General features: G+C 40.4%; 1 protein-coding gene across 15 annotated transcripts in view; it reads right to left on the bottom strand.

The window, feature by feature from the left end:
- phldb1b (pleckstrin homology-like domain, family B, member 1b) overlaps positions 1–26,603 on the bottom strand; it is a 171,998-nt gene that overhangs the window by 75,676 nt on the left and 69,719 nt on the right. For all 15 annotated transcript variants that reach the window (XM_049467221.1, XM_049467223.1, XM_049467224.1 and 12 more), the window contains 2 exons: positions 23,172–23,297; positions 10,067–11,565 (listed from right to left, as the gene is read on the bottom strand). In XM_049467221.1, coding sequence (XP_049323178.1) covers positions 10,067–11,565; positions 23,172–23,297 — 1,625 coding nt within the window. The remainder of the gene's footprint in view (positions 1–10,066; positions 11,566–23,171; positions 23,298–26,603) is intronic.

The following is a 26,603-nucleotide window of genomic DNA, read 5'->3' as shown; positions in this document are numbered from 1 at the left end:
CACATTTAATTATTTTTAAGACCTTTTTAAAATAATGTATTGTATTGGAAATCAAAACTTAACATTTCCCATTTGTTATCATTGTATACGATAACATAGCTAACCCGCCGCTAACATTAGCAATTTAGTTAGCTTGCCGCTAATGTTATGTTAGATAGCTCGCCACAAATGTTAGCTAGCTCTTTACTAACCTTAGTTCTCTTCCTGTTAATGTTAGCCAACTCTCCACTAACCTTAGTTCTCTCCCCGTTAATGAAGCTCACTCGCCGCTAACATTAGTATGTTAGCTAGCTTGACGCTAATGTAGCAAGACTCTGCTAACCTTAGTTCTTTTCTGGAAAATGTTAGCTAGCTTGCTGCTAATGTTAGCTCCACTAGCTTTAGTTCTCTTACCGCTAATGTTAGCTAGCTCCCTGCTAACCTTAGTTCTCTCCCTAGTAATGTTAGCTAACTCGCCACCAGCATTAAACTCACCGTCTGAAAATGTAATACTTAGAGCAAATTTACAGCAAATTTAAGACAATTTAGGACCTTAATTCCCCAGATTTTAATTTACGTCATTTAAGACTTTTTAAGGACTCGCTCTGAAGTGCACTTCAGAGACCTGTCTTGTAGTTCCCTAAAGAACCACGTTTAAAAAGGATAAAGGAGTAAGGTTCTCAGTAGAAGAAACTTTTAAATGTTTAATGAATCGCATAATGATTCAGTATAAATTTGTGGATTCTTATTAGAAACCTTACATTACATAGGGGTTATTTAAACTATAAAAAATTCCCAAGTTTACATTGTACAACATTAACAAAAGTGGTTTTATAAAGTGACGGTTCTCAAAGTAGTCCTCAGAGACCCCCAGATGGTCGAACACGTGGTTCCTTACAGATGTTATAAAAGGACTTGGAGTGTAAAGAATCTGTTTAAGTCAAAACTAAGGACCATCTGGGCGTCCCTGGGGAAAAGAATCAGTTCTCTGAGAAACCACTGAATGAAAAGTTGTTGAGAGAGATGCTTTTTAAACTGGGCAGACTGGACCATATAAACTATATGTTTAAATAAAATAAACATTGTTTTTTTTATTCTATAAACTACAGACAACATTTCTCCCAAATTCCAATAAAAATCTAAACATATTGTCATTTAGAGCATTTATTTGCAGAAAATGAAAAATGGCTGAAATAACAAAAAAGATGCAGAGCTTTCAGACCTCAAATAATGCAAAGAAAACAAGTTCATATTCATAAAGTTTTAAGAGTTCAGAAATCAATATTTGGTGGAATAACCATGGTTTTTAATCACATATTTTTTCATGCATCTTTGCATCATGTTCTCCTCCACCAGTCTTACACACTGCTTTTGGACAACTTGGTTTGCTGGATAGCTTGGTTTGATGGTTTGTGATCATCCATCTTCCTCTTGATTATATTCCAGAGGTTTTTAATTTGGTAAAATCAAAGAAACTCATCATTTTTAAGTGGCGTCTTATTTTTTTTCCCCAGAGCTGTATACTTACTGCTATATAAACTTATATTTGATAAGACTGTAAAGTAAATGATCAATCAACAGCAATGGAATCAGTCCTCAGACCATGCTCCCAGAAGCAGCAACCTCTGGAGATACCAGGCCAGAGCCTACGACACAGACATAGAGCAGCAACTGTTGGCTGGATGTTAATATTAGAAGTGTCCTCAGTTACCTTCATGAGCGCTGCCAGGTTGTGCAGCAGCAGCGTGGGCTTCTGCTGAACGAGGCTCAGCAGGTACAGCAGGGTCTGCTCCCTGCTCTCCACCACCCCGTTCCCCTGAACGCGGGCAGATGTTTGCCTCTGGCTCATGCTTCTCTCTCAGGTCACAGTGCTCCAGAAGGAGCCGGCGTTCACCAGAGCCGCACTGATTCCCACCACACGTCTGAAATCTGAATGATCACAGGACCAGGACCGGTGCCAGCTCCTCTCCAGACACTCCTCCTCAAAGGAGGGAGAGGAGGGGCTTGAGCTCCAGGGGGAGGTGCTGGCTGAAGCGCTGCTGTGCACTCCATGCACCCTGAGTCTGACGCTGGATGAAGATAGTCCTCCTTGAAAGCTGTGATCTGCAGCTTCAGAACATCAGAAGATTCAGGATGCTTATGATCATCATTTAAATCCCCCAATTTTTTTATTTTACCCGATTTGATTCACTTGATCAGCTCAGCAGCTCATTTACAGCCAACTAATGAACTCAAGAGGGTTGCCAGAACAGGAAAAACAAACAAAACCTAGAGCAAAGACTGCTCTACAAGCAGCAGAGTACATACACCTTTTAGGTAAAAGGTAAAAATCAAGCACTTTCAAGGCTCATTTTAAAGTTTTTCCAGCTGTAGTAAATTAATGATAATGGTAATACCTCAAAACTGCGATTGAGCGACAATCAATATATCGCAAAACTATTTTACACACTTCAGAGGGACTATGCTACTGAGAAAATAAAAGCTTCTAATAAATAAATAGCAGGAATTATGGATTTATTTGTGCCAGTTTTACACATTTTAAATACCAATGTTCTTCACCGCATGTTTACTTTATAAGTTTGATTGCTTTTTGTCACACTGCAAGAGATGGTATTATGTTTAAGTAAACACAACCAGAATTGTGTTTCTTAATACCAGAAGGAGAAGAAATTAAAACCTTTTTTTTTTACGCTCCGCAATTGTTTTGCACCTTTAAGCAAACTTAAGTTTTGCTGACTTCACCCTTAGCTCAAATGTGAAAAAGGGCTAAAAAAAATAAATGTGAGGGCAGTTTGGGAGGGTCACTAGGTGATGTATGGGTTTAGAGGCAGGACAGAAGGGAGAGCTGATTGGCTGAGCTGCAGCATTAAGACATCAGCATGAGGGCTGTATTATTGATTGATAGACTGATCTGCATATTGTGATGTGTCTGCGTACCAAAGTACAAGGACACATCAATCTCTCGTTTATTCTAATTTCAAGCAGTACAGGCATGTTTCATTACTTTAAAGGAACACATTTCAGCTATTAATAAAAAAATATATATGTGGTTTAGGTTTTAGTGGCTCTTTAAGTCTATTCTTGGACTGCACAGCTACACATTTTGAATAGAGATTTCCGAGGAAAAGTTAGTCTAGGAATAATCTCTTTCTAGGAAACCAACCCTTCATGTTTTTCCTCTTCCCATCTCACCTAACCAACTAATAAGTTGCAGAGAATGTGTGAAAGTTCAGGGAAAGCAGAGGAACCTCTAAAATGTGCACGAGCCAGGATCAGGATTGAGGAACACTGCAAATTTAGAGTTCATAAATATAAAGTGAGCTATGAGAAGGAAGTGAACACGGCCGCATCAGAATTCACTGTGGGAAGTGTTTAGACTGACGCAGCACATGCTCACTACTCACCACTGGCTTGATTACACAAGCTGAGAAAGTCATCAGTGATCCAAATAATCTGTACTAGGAAAAGTGAAGCTGCATGTTGCCTTCTCACCATTCCCTCTTTCACTCCCCCCTCAATCTCTCTTTCTCTCTCTCTCTCTCTGTTAATCTCCCTCCATGGACCAAAATCAACCCTCAGCCACAAGTTCAACACATCAGCTATACTTCTACACTTCTAACTGTTACTGTGACTCAAATGATCTGTTTTATATACTCGCTAATATTTAATTTACTCAGGGGTGTCCAAACTTTTTTTGTTGGGGGCCAGAAGGAGAAATATATGTGCAGTCACTGGCCACAGCCTCTTTAATAAAACAAATAATAAAATATACTACTTATAATAATACATTTTCTTGATTACTATCATTTACACATCATTTTACTTGAGTTACTTTATCTTTATCTATCTCTGACAGTGTTGTTTAAACTAAGATTTTTTTTTAAATTAAGTTTCGTTTCATAATGTCTATTAATATTATTATACTTCTACATTATGGCAACTGATTCCTGACATATAAAAAAATTAAATTACTATTTAAAAATGAAATGGATGGATGGATGGATGGATGGATGGATGGATGGATGCCATGTTCTCCCAAAAGCACAGGAAAATTAATGTAGGCATAATTAAGAAAGGAAAAGAGATGAGGAGTGTTTTAAATTGGGTTTATGTGATAGCGACACCTAGCGCTCAAACTTTGAATCTCACATTATAAAAACCTGCTTAATAGCAGAGCAACTTTCATTTTATTTCTAAAATTCCTTAGTTTAAACACCCCTGAATTAACTTAACTTAAATTAACTTAAAATAAATGATACTGGACAGATATAATCTGTCTCTAGTAGATATATAATGGGAAATGAGAACAGTGTGAATTTTTCTTTTGCTTAAACCAGTAAAAAAAAATTTAAAAAAGTAGTACCCTGATGTGATTATTAGGGGTGGGTGATATGGCACCATATTTAAGGGTATAATATCGTTCATGATATTTAAAAATGTTGGCGATATTATTGCGTACGATATGATATGGCACAGCCCTGTAGGGCTGCAACTAAAGATTATTTTGGTTTGATTATATTATTTTTCCAATTAATCAACGATTATTTCTGCCATGTCCTCCATCTCTAAAAACGACAGAAGAACAGCTAAACATGAGATATAAAAGGCTATTAAATGTCCGCATGTTGTTTAAATGTGGAGAGTACTGATATTTAGTGAGTTAATATGTAATCTGTTGTGTTTCGGCACTTTTGGAGACACAGACCAAGTTTCTTCTGTCCCCAGCTCTGTGTGTAATGTGGTACTGTTACAAATTAACGATTAGTCGACAATGAAATTTGTAGTTGACAAATATTAATAATCCACATTGTCGATTATATCGACTAATCGTCGCAGCCCTACACTCCTATACAGCATATAGTGTTTTTCCTCTTTATTATATTGAGTAATTGAACACAGTCCATGTTAAGGGTAATGGAAATGTGATGTCACTATATGAGCTTTAAAGATGAGCTCATCTCTGGCAGGTCCGGCAGTCTTACTGTAACTCCAGTGACTGGCAGATCGCTCTTCTGGACACGGCAACCATATGCCAAGTGTGTGTGTGTGTGTGTGTGTGTGTGCGCACGCCAAGCCTGTCTCTCGGGCAACCCTAGAGCCTGGTCACAATTTTGGTGTGATAAATCACACGCTGCAGCAGCCAAGACCTCAATCAGCTTCACCACTTATCCAGATCACATGACCGAGGTCAGCGGCTCACTGAACTGTTTCCACAACTAAACGCAGTCGATCGGGAGGGTTTCTGTCCTTCTGCGCTTTCTAAAACCCTTCCGGTTAAAAATCCAAGCCCTAACTAAATTTAGTGACCATCCTGTAGAAGGAGGTACAGTATATATATATACACATACATATATATAGGCTATAAAGCTCTGACTAAAACACTGGACATCAGGGGTGTACCATAACGTATCGTTCGCAATAATATCAGCAATATTTTTGAATATCATGAACGACATTATACCCTTAAATATTGTGCCATATTACCCACCCCTGCAGCTGCTAGGGTTGAGCAATATGACCCTAAAATAATTTCACGATATTTCATGATATTTTCGCGATAATGATACTCTTGGGAATATGACGAAAGAATACACTACTGCAACAAAATAAATATTTTATTTTATTACTGCATAAGATATGATATGGCACACCCCTGATGAACAGACAACAAAAAATTATGTATTATTTGTAACAGAAGTCAATGATCCAGAATGTCATGATACTAATAATAATGCACTCCATATATCTCCATATATCCAGGATTAAAGCAAAACTAATGATACTGGACAGATATATTCTATCTCTAGTAGATATATAATGGGAAATGAGAACAGTGTGAAGTTTTCTTTTGCTTAAAATAGCAAAATACTAGTTCCCTGATGTAATAAATAGGAGTGGGTGATTTGGCACAATATTTCAGGATATAATATCAAACAATACGATATTTAAAAATGTTAGCATTATTATTGTGTACGATATGATATGGCACAAACCTAGCAGCCTCTGCAATAAAAAAAAAAAAATATATATATATACATATTACAATTTTTTTTAGGCCATATCGCTCAGCTCTACCTGATGGATACTGGTAGGAACAAGCAGCTAGGGGTGAAACGATTACTCGAGTAATTCAAGTAATTGTTGTGAATTTAAAAATATAACTTGTCTAAAAAAGGAAACCAATTGGTCATTCATTATTAAGCCAAATGTCTTATTTTCTATTGTGTATTTTTTTTCCATTGCACTTTAAGCAAGCAAATATTTTTTATCCAAATACTCGATTAATCGAATCGATTTTTCAGCAGAGTACTCGATTACTAAAATAATTGATAACTGCAGCCCTACAAGCAACAAACGAGTAACTTGATATTGCACAAAACAATGCACATCCTGCAATGTGACTACAGCACATGTACATCGCAATGACAATGCTGAAATAATACACTGTGCAGTCCTAATTGAATGGTAACCTCTGTATTGTGATTATAACCTGCTATAACCTTTAAGTTTTTGTAATGCAGCCCTACATGCAATTCATGCAGTCATATTACAAGCTTGCTTTTAGATATTTGTTCTTTATCTTCTTCTGATTTTGCTAAAACTGGTTTTAGAGCACAATAATTTATTGTGGTGACGGACAGTTCTGGTGGAAACAGGAGAGTTGAGGTGCACATTGAATTCTGCCGTGAGTTGATCAGCCGTGGTTTTATGTTTTTTGGATTCAATCGGGGTTAGCACCCGAACATCCCTTTCAGACAGCTTCCTCTTACAGCGTCCACAGTTAATCCTGTTGGATGTGGTTGGTCCTTCTTGGTGGTATGCTGACTTTACCCTGGATACCGTGGCTCTTGATGCATCACAAAGACTTGCTGTCTTGGTCACAGATGCTCCAGCGAGACGTGCACCAACAATTTGTCCTCTTTTGAACTCTGGTATGTCACATAATACCATAATGTTGTGTGCATTGTAATATTTAGAGCAGAACTGTGCTCTTACCCTGCTAATTGAACCCTCACACTCTGCTCTTACTGGTGCAATGTGCAATTAATGAAGATTGGCCACCAGGCTGCTCCAATTTAGCCATGATGAAACATCCCACACTAAAACACTGACAGGTGTTTTAGTTTCATTGTCCAACCCCTGTATCTGTATTCTGTTTTCTCTGTCTATTTGCATGAGCAACATCCCAGCAAGACACACATCTTCTACACGTTCCACGCAACTGTGATTCTGATTCAGGCCGTCTTCTGTACGCCACACGCTCGGCTGAGCTCACCCGTCTCCGCCGAGCATGTCCACGGCTCCGGGCTCACTGTGGCCATGTGGCACGCTTCAGCTCCTTACAGATCTCTCACACACACACACACACACACACACACACACACACACAGAGTTGAGACACCGGATCCTGATGTTCAGGTTGAACTGAAGACACCGTTTGACAGATGTCACGGGTCGAGCGTGAGCTACTGTTTATTAGATGTGTTAAAGAGCTTTTAATTAGGATCTCATAATCTGATAAGAGCTATTTATAGTAAGAAACACAGTGAGTAATGTTTTTTTTTTCTAAGCAGGTTTCAATTTTTCACAGTAGAGATTATAAAATTTCATTTTAAGCTGAAACCTGATCATGTCTGATGATCTCTGATACGGCACAATGGCATAATCTGATAACTCAATCTGCTGTTCATGCTCATTTCTTATTGGATTAAAAACACACACACACACACACACACACACACTGTGCAGCTTTCCCTGCCTTATCTCTTCAGCAAAGAAGCTAGACACTTTTGTGCATTGTGTGCTGTTTGCACTCACTGGACTTGTGCAAATACGCTCAACTTGCTCAATATATCTGAAAGCAAAGTCAAAATCAAAGGTTATTTTTTTTAATTAATTTTTTTTTTTTGCTGGTTTGGCTTGGCTTGTTTCACTCTGAGCTAATCCTTTTAGAGAGCGCACATATTGATTTTGTCTTCAGGGCCTTTTGAGTTTAGGGACGGCAACAGGCCCAATAAAAGTGAAAGGATTTCTTTAAAAAAATGCATTATGGTATTAAAACGCCATGTCCCTGGAGCCATGTGACTTTTAATGTTGAATATTGGTGGATAATAACGAGCATTTAAAGCTTTGGGAAGTAAAAATTAAATTTGGAAACAAACCCTTAAAGCAGCAGCATGCAAGAGTTAGTATTGTGTGCTCCTGAGCTCCGCCTATCAGTGAGGAGCTCAGGCCATGTTCACATTACAAGCGTCACACAACTCTGGAAGACCACTTCAGTTTTTGAATCAGTTTCTCTGATTTTGCTATTTATAGGTTTATGTTTGAGTAAAAGGAACATTGTTGTTTTATTCTATAAACTACAGACAACATTTCTCCCAAATTCCAAATAAAAATATTGTAATGTAGAGCATTTTTTGCAGAAAATGAGAAATGGCTGAAATAACAAAAAAGATGCAGAGCTTTCAGACCTCAAATAATGCAAATAAATCAATATTTGGTGGAATAACCCTGGTTTTTAATCACAGTTTTTTATGCATCTTGGCATGTTCTCCTCCACCAGTCTTAATCACTGCTTTTGGATAATCGTCCATCTTTCTCTTGATTATATTCCAGAGGTTTATAATTTGGTAAAATCAAAGAAACTCATCATTTTTAAATTGTCTCATTTTTTTTCCAGAGCTGCATGTGACTAGCCTCTGGACAGTATTATAGTAGGACTTGCTAAAAACTGCAAAAAAGTAGTACTCTGATGTGATAACTAGGGGTGGGTGAAATAGCACGATATTTCAGGGTATAATATCGTTCAAGATATTAATATTTTTGGCGATATTATCATGTACGATACGATAATGCACACCCCTAATAATAAGTATTTCCCCCAAAAAATCTTTTAATAAACATGTCTTAAAGGTAGCAAAAGAAGAAGCCTAATAAAGTGTTAGTCAAGCAATTAACTGTGACTATGAGTCACAAAGACACAATAAAAGCCCCTGGCATTATAAATACGATTGAATAGAATAGAGCTCTGGTGTAAACGGCTATCAGACTATCAGAGCGTGACACTGCAGACACAATTACATCATCACCTCCTTCTCTCTCAGGAAAACACTCACAGTATCAGAATCATCAGAAAAGAGCGAAAATGAGCCGCGCTGGACGCAAAGAAACTTTCAGAGTCTGGCCGACTCAACAGACCGGACAACAGACTGGAGCGGCATGTCTGTCTCTCCCGCCCACCCCACCGTTAAAAGAGACAACAAACAATGGCGTCGTCATGGAGAAATCAGAGTCTTCTGCCACAGAGAGACGACAGATCACCGCAGTCACTTTCAGGCAGATCTGAAAGGCTTCTGTCTCTATTCAGTCCTGCTTATTGAAAACATGCCCTGTGCTTAAGTTTTAGAGTATATTCATATTTATATTACAACACAAAAAAGCAAATTAATCACTTTATACAGCAGTTATAATTGTTTCTCACTAAATTACACCAATATTTGCCAAAAAAATGAATTTAAAGACATGCATTGAAGGAATTCTTGCTTTGTGTTTTTGATCTTTTCTCATGTATGTGGAATACAGGAACAAGTGATGCAGTGAAATGAACATTTTTGACCAAAAAAGAAATTAAACATTTGGTTGAATACAGACCATTTAATGTGGCATTTTATATAACAAGTACTGTATGGCAAGTGCCGGCCTTGGCTGGGCTGGAGCATGATGCTAGGCTGTTTCTCTGAGCTGGACAACTCACCAAGCTGATGACAGACTGTGGCTATAGCCTTTCTGATGTCTCTGATGTCTTTTTTTGTACTGTTTTGTGTCAGTAAAGTGCCACTGTTGCTGAAAACTATTCTAACAATAGAGTAAACACTATATTGTGACCTAAAATAAGTTAGCTATCGTTTAGTGTGCATTATTTTCACAATATTCATTTCACTTTTCGTGCCATTTTTGAACTAACATTGCCAAATAACTTCTAAATTGTAAATTCAAACTTACGAAAATTAGAAAAGTTTCGTGAAAATTTTCGAGCAGCAATGTGTGGGTTGTTTGTGTAAAAATATTGTTGTTAAATAGCACTTACCAGCCTCTCCATCTCCTGCTCGCGAAGACGCTCCTCTCGCTGGCGGCGGTGGTACTCCAGCAGCTCGTCCTCGTTGTCGCTGATCTCCGTGATGCTGTTCTTGCGCTCCCTCATGCCTGGGTGAGCCAGGCGGAAGTCCCTGTGTCCTACCGACATCTTCCTGTGACTCCTGGGGCTGGCCATGGGCGAGGAACCGGGTAAAGAACCCAGACTAAAGGCTGGAGATAAGATGTTCCCGAAGCTTCCTTTTCTCTCACCGCCGCCCTCCATCAGGCCGGAGGTGGGCGAGGGGCTGCGGGCTCGGACCAGTCGGGGGCTGAAGAGCTCCTCTGTGGGTGATGCAGCTTTGCGTCGGAGTCTGGGACTGTCTGGAACCGATTTGGCAGATGGGCTGTCCGGTGTCCGGAGGGTTCCCGGGAGAGCCCCTGGCAGCACAGGTACCCCTCGACGAGCAACCGAGGGGCTGAGAGGGGGCAGTTCTCTCATGCTGCTGCTACAACCAGCCTCTAAGTTCCTTCGGACCAGCCGAGGACTTTCTGGAGGCTGCAGGTTGCGTGGCTGCGGCTGAGGCTGGATGATATGGATGATGGGGTCTAGAGGAGGCTGGAAGGTTCGTGATGGTGGGGAGAGTTGCTGCGATGGGCTGGAGGTGGGGGAGCGGTCTAGTTGGAACTGATCGCAGAACGGGCTGGATGGGCGATCTTGAAGGCTGGTGGTCAGCTTCACCCTGGGACTAGATGGAGAAGAGCAGGGGGACGTGGTGGTGAATTTGAGGCCAAGTTTGGGGCTCCCTGGCACCACTATCCTACCAACAGATGGAACATCATTGGGCATGGTTGAGAGGGAGAGTGAAGGCAAAACTGAGGGCAATCTGGGGCTGTTTGGAGCCTTGCCCACCGAGTTATCCTGACTAAGACCCCTGCGGCTCGGCTTTGGGCTGGGAGGCGCTTCCAGAAGAGCCTTCCTTTGGAGCCGAGGGCTTTCTGGAACCTTCTGGCTTCCACTACTGTTGTTGGGCAACATGGTCCTAGGCTGAGGTACAGGTGGCTGGCTGGTGTAATTGTAACTGGAGGACCTGACCGGCACTGGAGGCAGAGAGGAAATCTGGTCTGGACAACCGCTCGGTGAGGGACTCGTGAAGCTGCCGCTGCTTGCGGCTGAGGGCGAAGAGAGAGGAGAGAACGGTGGAGAGGTATTTTCATAGCTGGAGCCCACAGACATAGCACCAGGGCTCGTAGGGGGAGAGAGGAGGTAGCGACCACCTCCGTTTAACAAGGGGGACAAAGGAGACTGTGCAGCAGGGGGGCCAGCAGCCTTCTTAGGCTCGGAGGAGGAGGAAGGCTGAGGATCATCCATGACTAAGGAGTCCATAATGTCCTGGAGGTCCTTCTCAATTGAATTGACAATGGCACTGTGCTCAGGTCGCACTTTCTCTTTGGGGGCTGGGCGAGACTCAGGTGCTTCCGACTGATGGTTCCCATTGACCAGGCTCTCAGAGTCTGTTGGAAGGAAAAAGCTGCCGTCAGCAAACACACCACAGCAGTTAACATACCCCAACAACAGTACCCTGCACTACATATCATGTTTTTGTAACTGCCCTAATCTGATAAAACTTGTCGAATAACCAATAAGTCCATAACTGGGTTCAAGTTGATGTGTTAGGCCAGGACAACACTAACATATACGATTACGATTAGATTAGGATTGGGGACCACACTAACCTTTAGCATTAACTAGCAACTAGCGGACTGAAAAAAATCTGAGTACAGATTTTTAAAGGAAAAACATAGTCTTAATGTTAGTCTAGGCCTAATCCCTGTGTGGGAAACTCACCCATAAAATAGTCCTTTTTTAAAATCAATATATTTGGTTTTGAAGGAAGGGCAGCAGAAACACATTGATGTCATTGATTATAATATTATGCCCTCTTCTCATTCAGCAACACTACGTATTTCAATTTAAAAGAAAAAATCTTAAGTACTGCTAACTTAACATTGAGCAAAATTAAGAATTGTGAATCTGTTGGCAGGTAAAGAAATTAAAAGAAATTAAATGTTAAAATGCAACAAAGCATGAACGCTAAACATTTTTTTTTTTTACCAAAATCTCTTATTTTGCTATTTATAGGTTTATTTGTTTTATTTATTTGTTTGAGTAAAATGAACATTGTTGTTTTATTCTATAAACTAAGAACAACATTTCTCCCAAATTCCAAAAAATATTGTCATTTAGAGCATTTATTTGCAGAAAATGAGAAATGTCTGTCTTTTCATGCTTCTTGGCATGTTTTCCTCCACCAGTCTTACACACTGCTTTTGAATAACTTTATGCCTTTACTCCTGGTAAAATCAAAGTAACTCATAATTTTTTTAATGGTCTCATTTTTTTCCAGAGCTGCATTTCTCTTAAAATGTCTTGTGTATTAACCTGTAACTTTTCAATCTGCTGAAAAATGTTGGGGTGGATGAGTTTTTTTTTCAGAATAATGCTGTCAACTAAACAATATTAGATTTTATCGTAATCCAAATTATATTTGGATCACAATCCTTTCTAATATAATTTAAGCAAAAAACATATACCCAACAGAGAGCCTAAATTTACATCATCATAACTTAGCCTCAAAATAATTGAGCTTTTGCTGAGTAAGTGTGGAAATGACTCTCTCATAAAGCCCAGCTCTCAGAAGAGGTCAAGCACATTAACAAGAGCACATTTCACATCTCACCCTGACCAAAGCTCTTGTGTAATAAATGGACGCTGAGGCTGCTTCACCTGCACTCAGAAAAAGTGCCTTATTAGGCTTTTAAGATAATGGCACCTGGGCTGGAGGATCTGCACCTGCTAAATACAGCAAATGCTGAATTTAAACACACGAGAGAGTTCATTAATTTAATAGAATAGAAGAAACAGAAAGGCTTTGGGAGAGAAAGCAACAAACAGAGATGGGGCTTTAACTGGAAAAGGGGTTAAACCACTACAACCATTCTTAAAAGGGTTCTTCAACGTTTATTTACCAAGGAAAATGGTTTCATATAGAACTTAAAGCATCTTTTGGTTGATGAAATGGTTCTCTGATGGTTCTATAAAGATTTGATGCAAATTAGCATAAAAAAGGATTACCCTACTATTATTACGAGACAAAACACAGACTTCAGCACCAGCTATGCCTAATTTCTTGCTTTAAGTGTACAATATCCTACAACTCTGCTGAAAATAAGAGTGTAGCCAGCTCAAGCTGCTCAAGTAAGATGGTTGACTAGTTTAGTTCCTGATCAGTATGGGGTGTGTTTTTGTATGAGTTTTTTGGATTAGCTGGTCTTTAATCATGTTTAACCTGACTGAGCCAGACAATCAGTATGACCAAACTTGACCATGCTGGCAGATCAACATGATCAGAATGGTTAAGAACAGCATAGCCTTTCTATACCTGCCCTTCACATATGGACCTCAAAAACTGCACTTCTTTAAGCCCAAAACAGACTAGATTTATCTCACCGAACAAGAAACAAGCACTGAAAAAGTGCATTTTAACAAGATAAACAAGATAACAGATAACAAGATAAAATAAAGTGACCATCTGTATTTGAATACAGCATGCTAAAACATACTTTTAGATTATGCCCTGAGGTGCAGTCTCTATTCAGATTGAATGAATTTGGTCATTTTAATTGAGAATTATAAACACCATGGTGGCTCACGTAACCAGCAACTGCGTTCTCAGCCAGAATTAGGGTCTTCTGGGACCTACCAGACACCCTAATGTTTAAATGAATATATGTGGTTTTGCAGGAATAGTAGCAGAAGACCACTTATTGCCACTTTTTAAAATATTATGCCCTCTTCTGACTCAGAGACACTAATACTTTCAATTTAAAAGAAGAAATCCTAAGGACTGCTGCTTTAACATTGAGCAAAATTTAGAGAAATGTCCCAGGACCTACCAGACACCCTGTTTATTAAATAAATGTATATGTTTTTTCAGGAAGGGTAGCAGAAGCACACTGATGCTGTTTATTTTAATATTATGCTCTCTTCTCGCTCAGAGACACTAGAACATTCTATTTTAAAAAGAAGGAATCTTAAGTACTGCTGCTTTAACATTAAGCAAATTTGAAAGAAATGTCCCTCGACCTACCAGACACCCTATTTTTTTAATAAATGTATATGTTTTTTTTTTTTTGTCAGGAAGGGTAGCAGAAGCACACTGATGCTGTTTATGTTAATATTATGCCCTTTTCTCACTCAGAGACACTAGAACTTTCAGTTTAAAAAACGGAATCTTAAGGAATGCAGCTTTAACATTGAGCAAAATTGAGACACCCTGTTTTTTTAATTAATACATATGGTTTTGCAGGAATGGTATTAGAAGCACACCAATGCCAATTATAATGTTTTGCCCTCTCCTCCCTCAGACAATAGTAATTTTAATAGAATAAAACCTGCTTACATTAACATTAAGCAAAATTGAAAGAAATGTTTGAGGACCTACCAGACACCCTGTTTTTAAAAGAATATATGTGTTTTTTCAGGATTAGTAGCAGAAGCACATTAATGCCATTTATGTTAATATTTTCCCTCTTCTCACTCAGGAACACTACTATTTTCATTTTCTTTTAAAAGTATAAAATGATTAAGGACTGCTGCTTTAACATTGAGCAAAATTGATAATGTTTAATCTGTTGGCCTTACCCTCCAAAACAGCCCTAGTGTATTAGCTAGCTATTTGGCTCTATTGGGTAAATTAAATGCCCATCTCTGCAGTATAGGGTATGATTTAGCCTGGATGCCAGATTTCCAACCACATTAACCTTCAAAAATCATTTTTAAACACATTTAAATCATTTACCAGCAAAAGTGAGTAATGAGCTGGATTTTTCAGCAGAGTAAACCAACTATCCAAACCACATTTACACGAAATTACATTAAATATATGCTTTTTAAATAAAAAATAGAGGATATTATCTCGGAAGTGCCTCCATTATGAAACACACTGTGCTCTCAAACTCCTCACAAATAATGTATAACGCCGTTAGCTCATACAGATCCCCCAGATTCCTGCTGTACAGCCAGAGATCTCCTTAAAAACACACTAATGATCTGATTTCTGATTAAATCTCTGATCAGTTTTAGTATAAAATCTGATTTTAAGGCTCGCTGTTAGCAGACTCCAGCGTTAGGAGGTGAAGGCTCCTCTCTGTCTGTTCATTCTGTATAATAATCTGATATATTTGGGGTTTGCAGTCAGTTAATCAGCAGAAACGCTCAGTACTTACATATAAGGATAAGCTCTACCGTTCTGGCCCCTAAACCCAAACCAGCGTTCCGGATCCGACCGACCACGCTGGCTAAAGCCGGCCGCACGGTGCCCAGGCAGGGCGGAGCAGCGGTTCTCCTGTAGCCGGGCTCTGTGCACTCAGACTCGGCCACAGCGCGGCTCAGCCCCGCCCTCCCCCTGTCCGCGGTGCTGATGTGACGCACTGCTGGAGGAGCTGCGCGAGAGGGGCGGGGCCAACTGCTGCACTCGCTTCCTCTTAAAGAGACAGCGCCCCTTAAATCCCTCAACCACAAACACCTATATAACCATAATCAATTATTCTATTTACAAAAATAAATAAATAAATAAATAAGAATCCACTTAAAAATGATGAGTTTCTTCGATTTTACCAAATTGAAAACCTCTGGAATATAATCAAGAGAAAGATGGATGATCGCAAGCCATCAAACCAAACTGAACTGCCTGATTTTTTTGCACCATGCGTAAAGCAGCATGAAGTTATTCAAAAGCAGTGTGTAAGACTGGTGGAGGAGAACATGCCAAGATGCATGAAAACTGTCATTAAAAAACAGGGTTATTTTAAAACTTTATGAATATGAACTTGTTTTCTTTGCATTATCTGAGGTCTGGAAGTTCTGCATATTTTTTTCATTAATTTGAACATTTCTCATTTCTGCAAATAAATGCACTAAATGACCATTTTTTTCATTTGGAATTTGGGAGAAATGTTGTCTGTAGTTTATAGAATAAAACATAATTTTACTAATTTTACTCAAACATTTACATATGAATAGAATAATCAGTGAAACTGATTTAAAAACTGAAAGGTCTTAATTTTTTCCAGAGCTGTATATGCTGTATTTATTGTATCTATTGTAGTGTTAGGTCACGTTCACATTACCAGGCTAAAATGAATGTGGCTCAGATCTGATATTTTTATGGGGTCCTAAATCAGATACATATTCGATCCAAAGTCAAAGTGGTTTTTATTGTCATTTCAGCTATATACAGAGTACACAGTGAAACGAAACAACGTTCCTCCAGGGACCATGGTGCACATAAACACAGTGTAGACAGAACAATAGTGCAACAGTACAAAAGTGCAGACAGACAATACAACACAATACAGACAAAGAAATAATAAATTACAAGACAGTGTGCAAATTATGCAGTGTGCAAAAAGTGTGCAAAAAAGACCAGTGAGGTAGTAATTACCTCTATTACACAGTGTGCAATAGAGTCCAGTGAGGTAGTAGGGTTTTTAGTGCTTTCCATTTTCTGGGGTAAGTGGGGTAAGAGTGTGTGTGCATGTACAGAAAAACCATCAGTTCAGTCTCTGCAGTTGAGGAGTCTGATGGCTTGGGGGTAGAAGCTGTTGCAGAATCTGGTCGTGCTGGACCGGATGCTGCGGTACCTTCTTCCCGAAGGCAGGAGGGAGAACAGTTTGTGTGAGGGATGGGTGGGGTCATTCACAATGCTGGTTGCTTTGCGGATGCTGCGGGTGGTGTAAATGTCCGTGATGGAGGGGAGAGAGACGCCGATGATCCTCTCAGCTGTCCTCACAATACGCTGGAGGGTCTTGCGGTCAGAGACGGTGCAGGTCCCAAACCAGGCAGTGATGCAGCTGCTCAGGATGCTCTCAATGGTCCCTCTATAGAAGAGTGTGAGGATGGGTGGAGGGAGACGGGCCTTTCTCAGCTTCCGGAGGAAGTAGAGACGCTGCTGGGCTTTCTTGGCTGTAGAGCTGGTGTTCAGGGTCCAGGTGAGTTTATCTGCTAAGTGGACACCAAGGAACTTGGTGCTCTTAACAATCTCCACAGAGGACCCGTCGATGTTGAGTGGAGAGTGGGTGTGTTGTGCTCTCCTGAAGTCAACAACCATTTCCTTTGTCTTGTCCACATTCAGGTGAAGGTTGTTGACTGTACACCAGTCTGTCAGCCGCTGCACCTCCTCTCTGTATGCTGACTTGTCGCCTTTGGTGATGAGACCCAGCACGGTTGTATCATCGGCGAACTTGATAAAGCTGTTAGAACTGTGTTTTGCAGCACAGTCATGAGTCAGCAGGGTGAACAGCAGAGGACTCAGGACACTGCCCTGGGGGCCCCAGTGTTCAGTGTGATGGTGCTGGAGGTGCTGCCCCCAAACCGGACTGACTGGGGTCTCCCCGTCAGAAAGTCCAGGATCCAGTTGCAGAGGGGGGTGTTGAGGCCGAGCGAGCTTAGCTTCCTGATGAGGTTCTGTGGGATGATGGTGTTGAATGCTGAACTGAAGTCTATAAACAGCATTCTGACGTAAGTGTCCATCTTCTCCAGGTGGGTGAGGGAGAGATGAAGGGTGGTGGTGATGGCATCGTCCGTGGAGCGATTGGGACGATACGCAAACTGCAGGGGGTCCAGTGAAGAGGGCAGTCGTGTCTTGATGTTCCTCATGACTAGCCTCTCGAAGCACTTCATGATGATGGGTGTAAGTGCAACGGGACGGTAGTCATTGAGGCAGGACACTGTGGACTTCTTTGGAACGGGAACGATGGTGGTGGACTTGAGGCACGTTGGGACAGTGGCGCTGCACAGGGAGATGTTGAAGATGTCCGTGAGAACATCTGTCAGCTGGTCTGCGCACTCCCTGAGCACTCTGCCGGGGATGTTGTCTGGTCCTGCAGCTTTTCGTGGGTTGACTCTGCGCAGAGTGTTCCTCACATCCACTGCAGTCAGGCACAACACCTGCTCGTCCGGCTTAGGCATGGTCTTTCTCGCCATCGTGTTGTTTTGTGCCACAAACCGTGCATAAAAGTTGTTCAGGGCATCAGGGAGGGAGGCATCACGTTCACAGGACGGTGGCATTGTCCTGTAGTTGGTGATTGCCTGGATGCCCTGCCACATACGCCGCGCGTCACCCGTGTCCTTGAAGTGGCTGTGGATTCTCTGGGCGTGTGCGCGCTTTGCCTCTCTAATGGCTCTTGACAGGTCGGCTCTCGCTTTCCTCAGGGCCACCTTGTCACCCACTCTGAAGGCGCAGTCACGGGTCCTCAGCAGCGCACGTACCTCAGCAGTCATCCAAGGCTTCTGGATTGGGCGTGTAGTGATGGTCTTGGAGACAGTGACATCATCAATACACTTGCTAATGTAGCCAGTGACTGATGCTGCATACTCCTCCAAATCAACAGAATCGCCTTCAGTAGCAGCCTCCCTAAACATGCTGAACGCGGTTAGCCCGGCTAGCTGAATGGTGCTGTCCGGAATGTTGTCGTTCAGCCGCGATTCCACAAAAACCAAAGCACAGCAGTCTCTGAACTCACGCTGGGTTGTTTGCTGGAGTCGGATGTAGTCCAGTTTGTTGTCAAGGGAACAGACGTTTGCCAGAAAGAGCGATGGTATAGCCGGCCGGCTAGGACTAGCCTTTAGCCTCGCGCGGATCCCAGCTCTCTTTCCGCGCTTCCGCTCGCACCGCTTGCGATGGCACTTCCGCTGGGCTCCGGCGTCAGGAAACACCGCGGGCTGGCGGCCTGGGTCTCTTAGCAGGCTAAGCTCAAGTAGCGTCTGCAGAACCTCGTCCGGTAGCGTGTTTTCTGGCTGATTTCTCCACTGTAGCAGGGTCTGGCGGTGGTAGAACATGTGCACGGGTGTTCCGATGCACATATTTGCAGGAAATAAACGGAAAAAACGACAAATAGTAACACAAAAGCACCATTTAACGGACCCGGAGCGGCCGCTGCGTGTTAACGCGTCGCCATCTTGGGTAGGAATCGACATGAATGTAAACGGTCAAATCAGAATTCATGCGTCTTTTTGCTTTTATCCATTAGCATTAGCGCTACGTGCTTCTCTCTTGTACCCACACATCTCTTGGTGCAGCTGTGCAGCTACAGCTGCAAAAACAGCAAAAGCAAACAGCCTGTCCTTTTTTCACCTCTTTGACCTGAGCATGAACTTCAGACCAGCTGTTTGGTCAAGCAAAATTAGTCGAGACAGACTTGTCTAGTCTGTAAACACATTGTGTTTGCAATTCCAGGTTTTCTCTTAGATGTTTCTAGTTGGTTGCTATGGTATCCTAGGCGGTTACAGTGCTTGCTAGATGAATGCTACACTGTTGCAAGGTGACTGCAGTGGTATTTTAGGCAGTTACTATGGTGTTATTTTGTGGTTGCTAAATTGCTGCCAAGTGGTTGCTAGGCAATTTCCCAGTGCCCCGGATGTTTATTTTCCAATATTCCAGACGGTTGCTTTGGTACCTCATGTGGTTTGTTGGGTGTTATATGTGTTTTTGTATCACTGTGACATAAAAAGGGTGAAAACACTTTTGCATTTCATTCGTACCTGTAAAAAAAAATGCAGAAAAAAACTCTGCCTCAGTAGTACAAGAATAGCCAACCACCCAGTGACTTGGACTGAGGTGAGCGGATATGGGGGAATGAAGAGAGGGGAGAAAGTAGAATGGGGTGAGAGGGGGCGGAGATAAAAATACACCCTGTAAAAGATATCTCCGTTACTCAAAATAAGTGTGTTCAACAAAGCCGTCTGGACTGGGAATGTGATGGAGGTAGGAACAGTGTCAGCTGACGCTACAGACTGAGACAGGGTGTCCTCCATTGAGCCCTGCACACCGTGTTCAGGTAATCACATGGCTGTCTGATCTGATCTGGTTAGCTGACCATAGCATTAGCACTTAAATTTGCATAATGAAACAGCTTGAAATCAGCTTTGTATTAATCAATTTCAGTTGAATACAATCTACCAACAGGCTGTAGTCTTCATTTAAAGGAGAAAAATGGAATTATATGTAATGCATTGGATAGATATAGACAGATTAGATCCCAGAAGGACTACAAGACGAATGCTGATCTGGATAGTATTCTCCTGAACAGGGAAGCCTGAAAGCATACAAGAGTTGGTGACTAGATCCCAGTTGGTTTTGTGAAGTGCAGCTTCTCACTGCTTTAGACTCTTGGTCCTACCACTTACCCCTACCCCTCTGTTTTGCGTGTGCACGCTGAGGAATAAAGGTGTCCTAATTCTTGTTAGGCTGGAAGGGTAGGTTAGGGGACGGGATAGGGTTTGTTAGTCCTTCATACAGAGATTTTTCAGATTCAGCACACTTCAAACTGGGGGGTATGACAATCACTGGTAAGAAAACAACAAATATAAGAATTGTCCTTGTTAAATGTGGCAATTAGCATTATATCACCATAGTTTAATGTGTAGTTTCAATGTTTTATGGCCATATTTGTTTTTATAACAAGCATAAAAAGCATAAAATCGCTAGTAGTTTGTCTCAGTGGGTAGCTAGCTAACTAACTTTTCCGTTCCACCTTAAACGGTGCAACAGACAACAGGGGCTGCAGCATTTAAGGCGGAATGAAAAAATTAAATAAAATAAAAGCAAATCAAAGCTAATTTCAGCTCCCCTTTACAGAGGAATCCAGAAATGGACAATAATTTAACTAGTAAGTTAATAAGTTAAATAGTTAACCTGCAGCAGCTAGGTTGCTGAACTTTAGCGCTCCTGATGACGTATCGGGTGATTGAAGGGTTTCCCAATTCTTAATGGGAGGATTTCACCCCTTCCTCTTGTACCTATGTTCTAAAAGGAAGGGTTACACTCAAAAATAAGGGATAGGGTCAAGGGGTGAAATGGAATTGGGCCTGTTTTACCCCAAAGCAGACTCCTGAGAGTCCAGATCAGGCTTGACTACAGGAGTGAAGGCACCACCTTGGGTTTGAGTTGGCGTCTATATCCTAAAATAAGTAATGGAGGGATGGGGCCCAGTGCAGGAGCAGATGAATGGTGTGTACTGTTGCAGTGCCAGCGGAGGCTCCCTTACAGGTGCATGCCTACAGTTACCCCTCGCTGACAGAGGGAGCCGGCAGCGTGGACCGGGTCTGCAGTTGCCCCCATGCAGCTTTTATGAGGCTTCGTTAAGGCGGGTTTCTGAGCAAAGCCTGGCTCTCAGCCTCTCCCTCTCCCAGCGGCACACAGCCTCCTGTGTTCAGCTGTAAATACACCCAAACCGGGCAGCCGCAGCCTGCCTTTTCCTGTTCGGCTGCCACGAGGTACGAGCCTAGCAGTAAACACATCTGATCTGCTGCATTTCCTGAGCTGTAATGAATTCCTTCCGATCTGACGGAGCTTCTGTTTTACACAAATAAGCATCCCCTGCTGCTGAGAGATAAATATGCTGTCCTATTGGCTGCATTCACTGGCCTGTATATTATTCTTGTTGTATTTATTGGTAATTCCAGTGGTTGAGTAGATTGTGATTCAGCATTTAGCTTCTACATACAGTATTTTCTACAGATCTTTTATTTCAATACATAGGATAATTGATCCAAATTGACTAGTCCATGTCCCAGGTGACAAATTTAAGGGTTTGCCGAGCAAGCACAATTAACCATATAACAAAATGAATTACATGACTTTTTGTGTAAAAGTAGTGCATCACAAAATATTAGAATATCATTAAAAAGTTACTTTATTTCAGAAATTCAGTTCAAAATGTGAAACTCATATTTTATAGACCTATTTTAAGCAATTATTTCATTTATTGGTGATGATTATGGTTTCCAGCCAATTAAAACCCAAAAATCAGTGTCTCAGAAAATAAGATTATTATGTAAGACCAATTGGTACTTTCCAGTCCTGCTGGAAAATGAAATCTAAAAAAAAAACACTGCACTGACTTTAGACTTGATAATAAAACACAGTGGATCAACAGCAGCAGATGACATGTCTCTCCAAACCATCACTGATCATCAGTAAATTTTACATTTCATTTGTAAATCAAGGGAGCAGAGTCTGGAGGAAGAGTGGAGAGACACACAGTCCAAACTGCTTGAGGTCTAGTGTGAAGTTTCCACCAATCAGTGATGGTTTGTAGAGACATGTCATCTGCTGGTGTTGATCCACTGTGTTTTATTATTAAGTCTAAAGTCAGTGCAGTGTTTTCCCATAAAAAAATATATATTACAGCACTTTATGCTCCTTCTGCTAAATATTACAATTTTCTGAGATACTGATTTTTGGCTTTTCATTGGTTGTAAGCCATAATCATCAACAATAAATAAAATAAACACCTAAAATAAACCACTCTGTGTTATACATCTATATAATATAGTGCTAAAGGGGATTTTACCACTGGGACATTCCTAGCAAGAACTGTGCAACACTGCATAACCCACATAATATTTGTGCACAATTCAGCAATATTACTATACCGCCTAAGTTTACATTACATTTTAGTTAAGATATCGGTTCTAAATCTCTTAGCTTGTCCAGAAATGCATGTGTTAAGCGTGTTCTTTGGTTGTCGCTCAAATTTGAACACACTGGCCAGTGTTCATCCTTATTCACACGATATCACCTTACAATATATACAGGTGCAGACAAGCCTTAAGCCTAATATTGTGCTGAAAGTTTTTTTAATGTTTTATTTTTGTTTATATCTTATAAGGTATAGTTAATTCTCAAGTCTCAATTATGACTTTTTGGCATCACAGCTATAGGCTAAGCAGTGCAGCCCAACCAGAATTCATCATCTTTTTCCGATGTATTTCATTCTGAGACAAAATAATAGGGTTGTAAATGGGCTTGTAAAACAACATCTAAGCATTTGACCCCAACCAAAGTTGCATACTTACTCTTTTTATACATTTTTACATCAAAGAACAACTTAAAGTCCCCAATAAATGCATTAAATAGCGTCTTGTGATTTAAAATTCTGTATTTGAATTTTTTTACTTTTAATACCATTTTTTAGCAGCAGCAGTAGTAATAATTTTGATGCAGAAGCACTGCAGTTTGTGTGTGTGTGTGTGTGTGTGTGTGTGTGTATATTACCTGAGTTGACTCTTGTCTTCATGCTGGATGTGTGCTGTCCCTCTGTCCTCATGCTCTTCATTCTGAATGCCTCCTCGGGGTGATTGAAGCGGAAAAAGGACGACTGGCCAAAACACAGCATACAGCCTGAAAAACACAGCCAAACAAGCACTTTTAGGCATTTATTTAAATAGCTGATTCAGACAAAAATCTACATGATTTTGCCATTTCCCATCTCCAAACCACATTTGGCATCATTAGCTAAAAGGCTAATGTAGCTAACAATAAATTATCAGCAAAAATATCCAGTTAACATTAAATAAAGTGCATTTAAAGTAGGAAATGACAATATGGTCAAAATTATTTTAAACTCATCATGTATTCCTTAATTGTGGTCAACACAATATTCCTAATTACAATATTGATATTAAAAGTATAAAAGCAGTCATCCATGGTGTACATAATCATGCACTGAGAGAGTTGGGCGATATAGTAAAAATACTGTATCATGATATTTAAAGACATTTTAAAGACATTATAATACACAGTATTTACCCCAATATTTTAACATGCAGACAGTCAGCAGTGGTAGATTCTTAAAAACTGATATTTAAATACTATTTCAAGCAGAGTACAGTGTTCTTTATTCAGTTTTTTTGCTGCACACCATCCAATTATCCAATTAAACAGTTTTTTTCATCACTATCTGTAATGATATAAACAGTTGGGTTAGTGTATTTCAAGCCCTGATTATGTCAATGATATGCTTAAAAAGGCCAGTATTGTCAATACAATATGAAAATCTATCACAATACGATAAAATATCATGTCATATTGCCCAGCTCTGATTTAAAACTGGTTCTCGTGGACTAGGACTTAGATTCTTAGAGCTTATATTCTTTGATTTTCTGCCTGAACTCAACTTTCCCACCACTATCCTCGAGTCAGGTCGGGCTCAAGAACATTTTATATGATGTAAGCGTCTGTTTTTTAATGCAATTTGTATTTTATGTAAAGCTTTTTTATTATTAAATAATAGGTCTATGCTTCTTCAGTGTTGCAATGTTAATTAACAATTAATCATTCTGAACAGATTTCGCTCATTCAAACAGCCCGAAAATATTCTTAACACTCTACTTACCAAAAACAAATAAAAAATGTTGGGTTTGAATCAGGCTCGGGCATAATGACAGTTTAGGCCCAGTTGGGCCTGATCTAAACTCTATCTGGGACCCCAATAAAGTAATTCTTTTCTCCAGCCCAACAATAAATAAAATATATACTCCCTGGTGGTCCCTGAGGCCTGTTCACAATATACAATATGATGCATTGTATCGTTACATCGGCAGAAAATTACGTAAATTTGATTTCTGCCAGTTTGGTAGTTAAAACTACCAGCTTCCACATTTCACACTCTTGTGTTACATTCACAAACGATCACGACTGGACCTCTCTCAGGAGCTGAGTGGCTTTAGCAGTGTAGTGTGAGAGGTGCAGTCGGGGGCATGGAGCGTTTGCTCTCAGACTGTGACAGAGAGGGATGGGAACAGGCAGGAACATCATTCAGTGCACTGTCAGCTCTGTAAACTGCCTCTGCGCATGCTGAGTGAGGAGGAAAGAACAACAACACAAGCTTTTTTTATATATTATAAATATTTTATAATACAGATTTATTAGCCACAGATTTATTTGCATTAGTTTTTTGACAGTCTGTCATTGGCCAGAATAGTTAAACATTGTTAAAACATTAATTGGCGATTTCAGCCTTCTGTGAATATTCTTAGAATACATAGCCAAAACTATATGGACACTGGAGAGTCTGTAGGACAGCAATTAAGTTTGGCCGTGGGCCAGATATTTTCTAAGTCATTATGTGGCAGGCCACAAAAAAAATTCTGTTTTGTAAAATGAAGTGTAATGGGATGGAGTACTAAAGACTAGTAGCTCTCCAGCCCAGAGGGTTGTTGAACCCAATTGCAGAACAGTTGATCTCAAAGCAGGTAAACCCAAGAAGAAAGAAAAAAATAAATAAATAAACACAACACTCCTCACACAGGATCAAACCTGTGTCGCCAGGGTCATGATCCAACACACTACCAATGCCCTGGTTAGTGAATTGGGACACGGCCGGGAAAAAAACACCCTTATAAGGAGATAGGGAGCCCAAGAACGGGCAGAAAAACGAGAATGGGCGGAAACTAAAGTCACACGACAGAAAGACAGGAGAGGAATGTAAACAAAAGCTCGGCAGAGAAGCATTTTATTATTTTTTTTTTTATAAAATCCAAAGCCCTGCAATGGACTGGTGGCCCCGTCCAGGTGAAATTCCTACCGTGCATCCTATGAGCTAAAGGAAGAGTCCTAAAGGTTCTTTGGCTCTACTGCGACCCTGACCAGGAAGAAGTAGACAAGAAGATAGATGGATACAAGACATCTTCTAAACCATGGACATTAATATGTAGTTGACCTGCCTTTAAGAGGTTATAACAGCTTCAAATCTTCCAGGAAGGCTTTCAAGGGAGGAAGTGTAGTCAAGGTTGATTGGGAAATTTGTGTCCATTCAGTCAAATAAGCATTTGCAAGGTCAGCTACTCTGAGTTCCTCTGGATGAGAAGTCCTGGCCACCAATCAATGCTCCAGTTGATCCCAAAGGTGTTTAGTAGAGTTGGGAAAGAGGCTTTCTGAAAACCACCAAGATGCATCAAACTATGTCTATTGCTGGAGTAGAAAAGGGTTTTTTTCCCCAAAAAAAAGCCACAAAATGATGTTACATTAACATTAGGGGTGGGCGATATGGCTCTAAAGTAATATCACGATATTTCAGGGTATTTTTGCGATAAAGATATACTTGGCGATATAGGAAAACTAAAATAATTCATTTATTTCAGGAATATAGTATAATAGTATAACAGTGTAATCATAATGTGGCAAAATAAATAATATAGCATAAAATAATATAATGCAGCAAATAATATTGCAGAATATTTAGTGCATGCATATAAACTGCAAACTAAAACAATTATACAATAAATTCACCTAAAGCTTCACAGTAAATAATAGACTACTTTTAAGACAGAACATCTCTATTATCACGATATGGATTTTTAATATCATGATATTTCTGTGTCACGATATATTGTATACAATATAATATTGCACACCCCTGATTCACATTACAATCCACTTTGCTCAAATCAGATTTTTTGACGGTTCACATTCACAAATGTAAATGATCTGTATCTGTGTGTAATGTGAACAAATCTGTCCCTGAAACTCCTCACATGCTGCACATTGATACACTCTGTATAAACGTCTCCTTCTTCACCAACAACAAAAAAAACTCATATTAGATAGACGAGAGGCTCGTAGCTTTATAAAGTGAAATGGATGCAGCGTTAGCAGCTCAAATCTTTTGCTGTTGTGGAGAGAAACAGCTGGTCTGAAGTTCATGTT

Source organism: Astyanax mexicanus, chromosome 18 (genome assembly GCF_023375975.1).
Source record: "Astyanax mexicanus isolate ESR-SI-001 chromosome 18, AstMex3_surface, whole genome shotgun sequence".
NCBI lineage: Eukaryota > Metazoa > Chordata > Actinopteri > Characiformes > Acestrorhamphidae > Astyanax > Astyanax mexicanus.
Note: the sequence above shows the minus strand (reverse complement) of the source record. Positions and strands in the feature narration are given on the sequence as shown.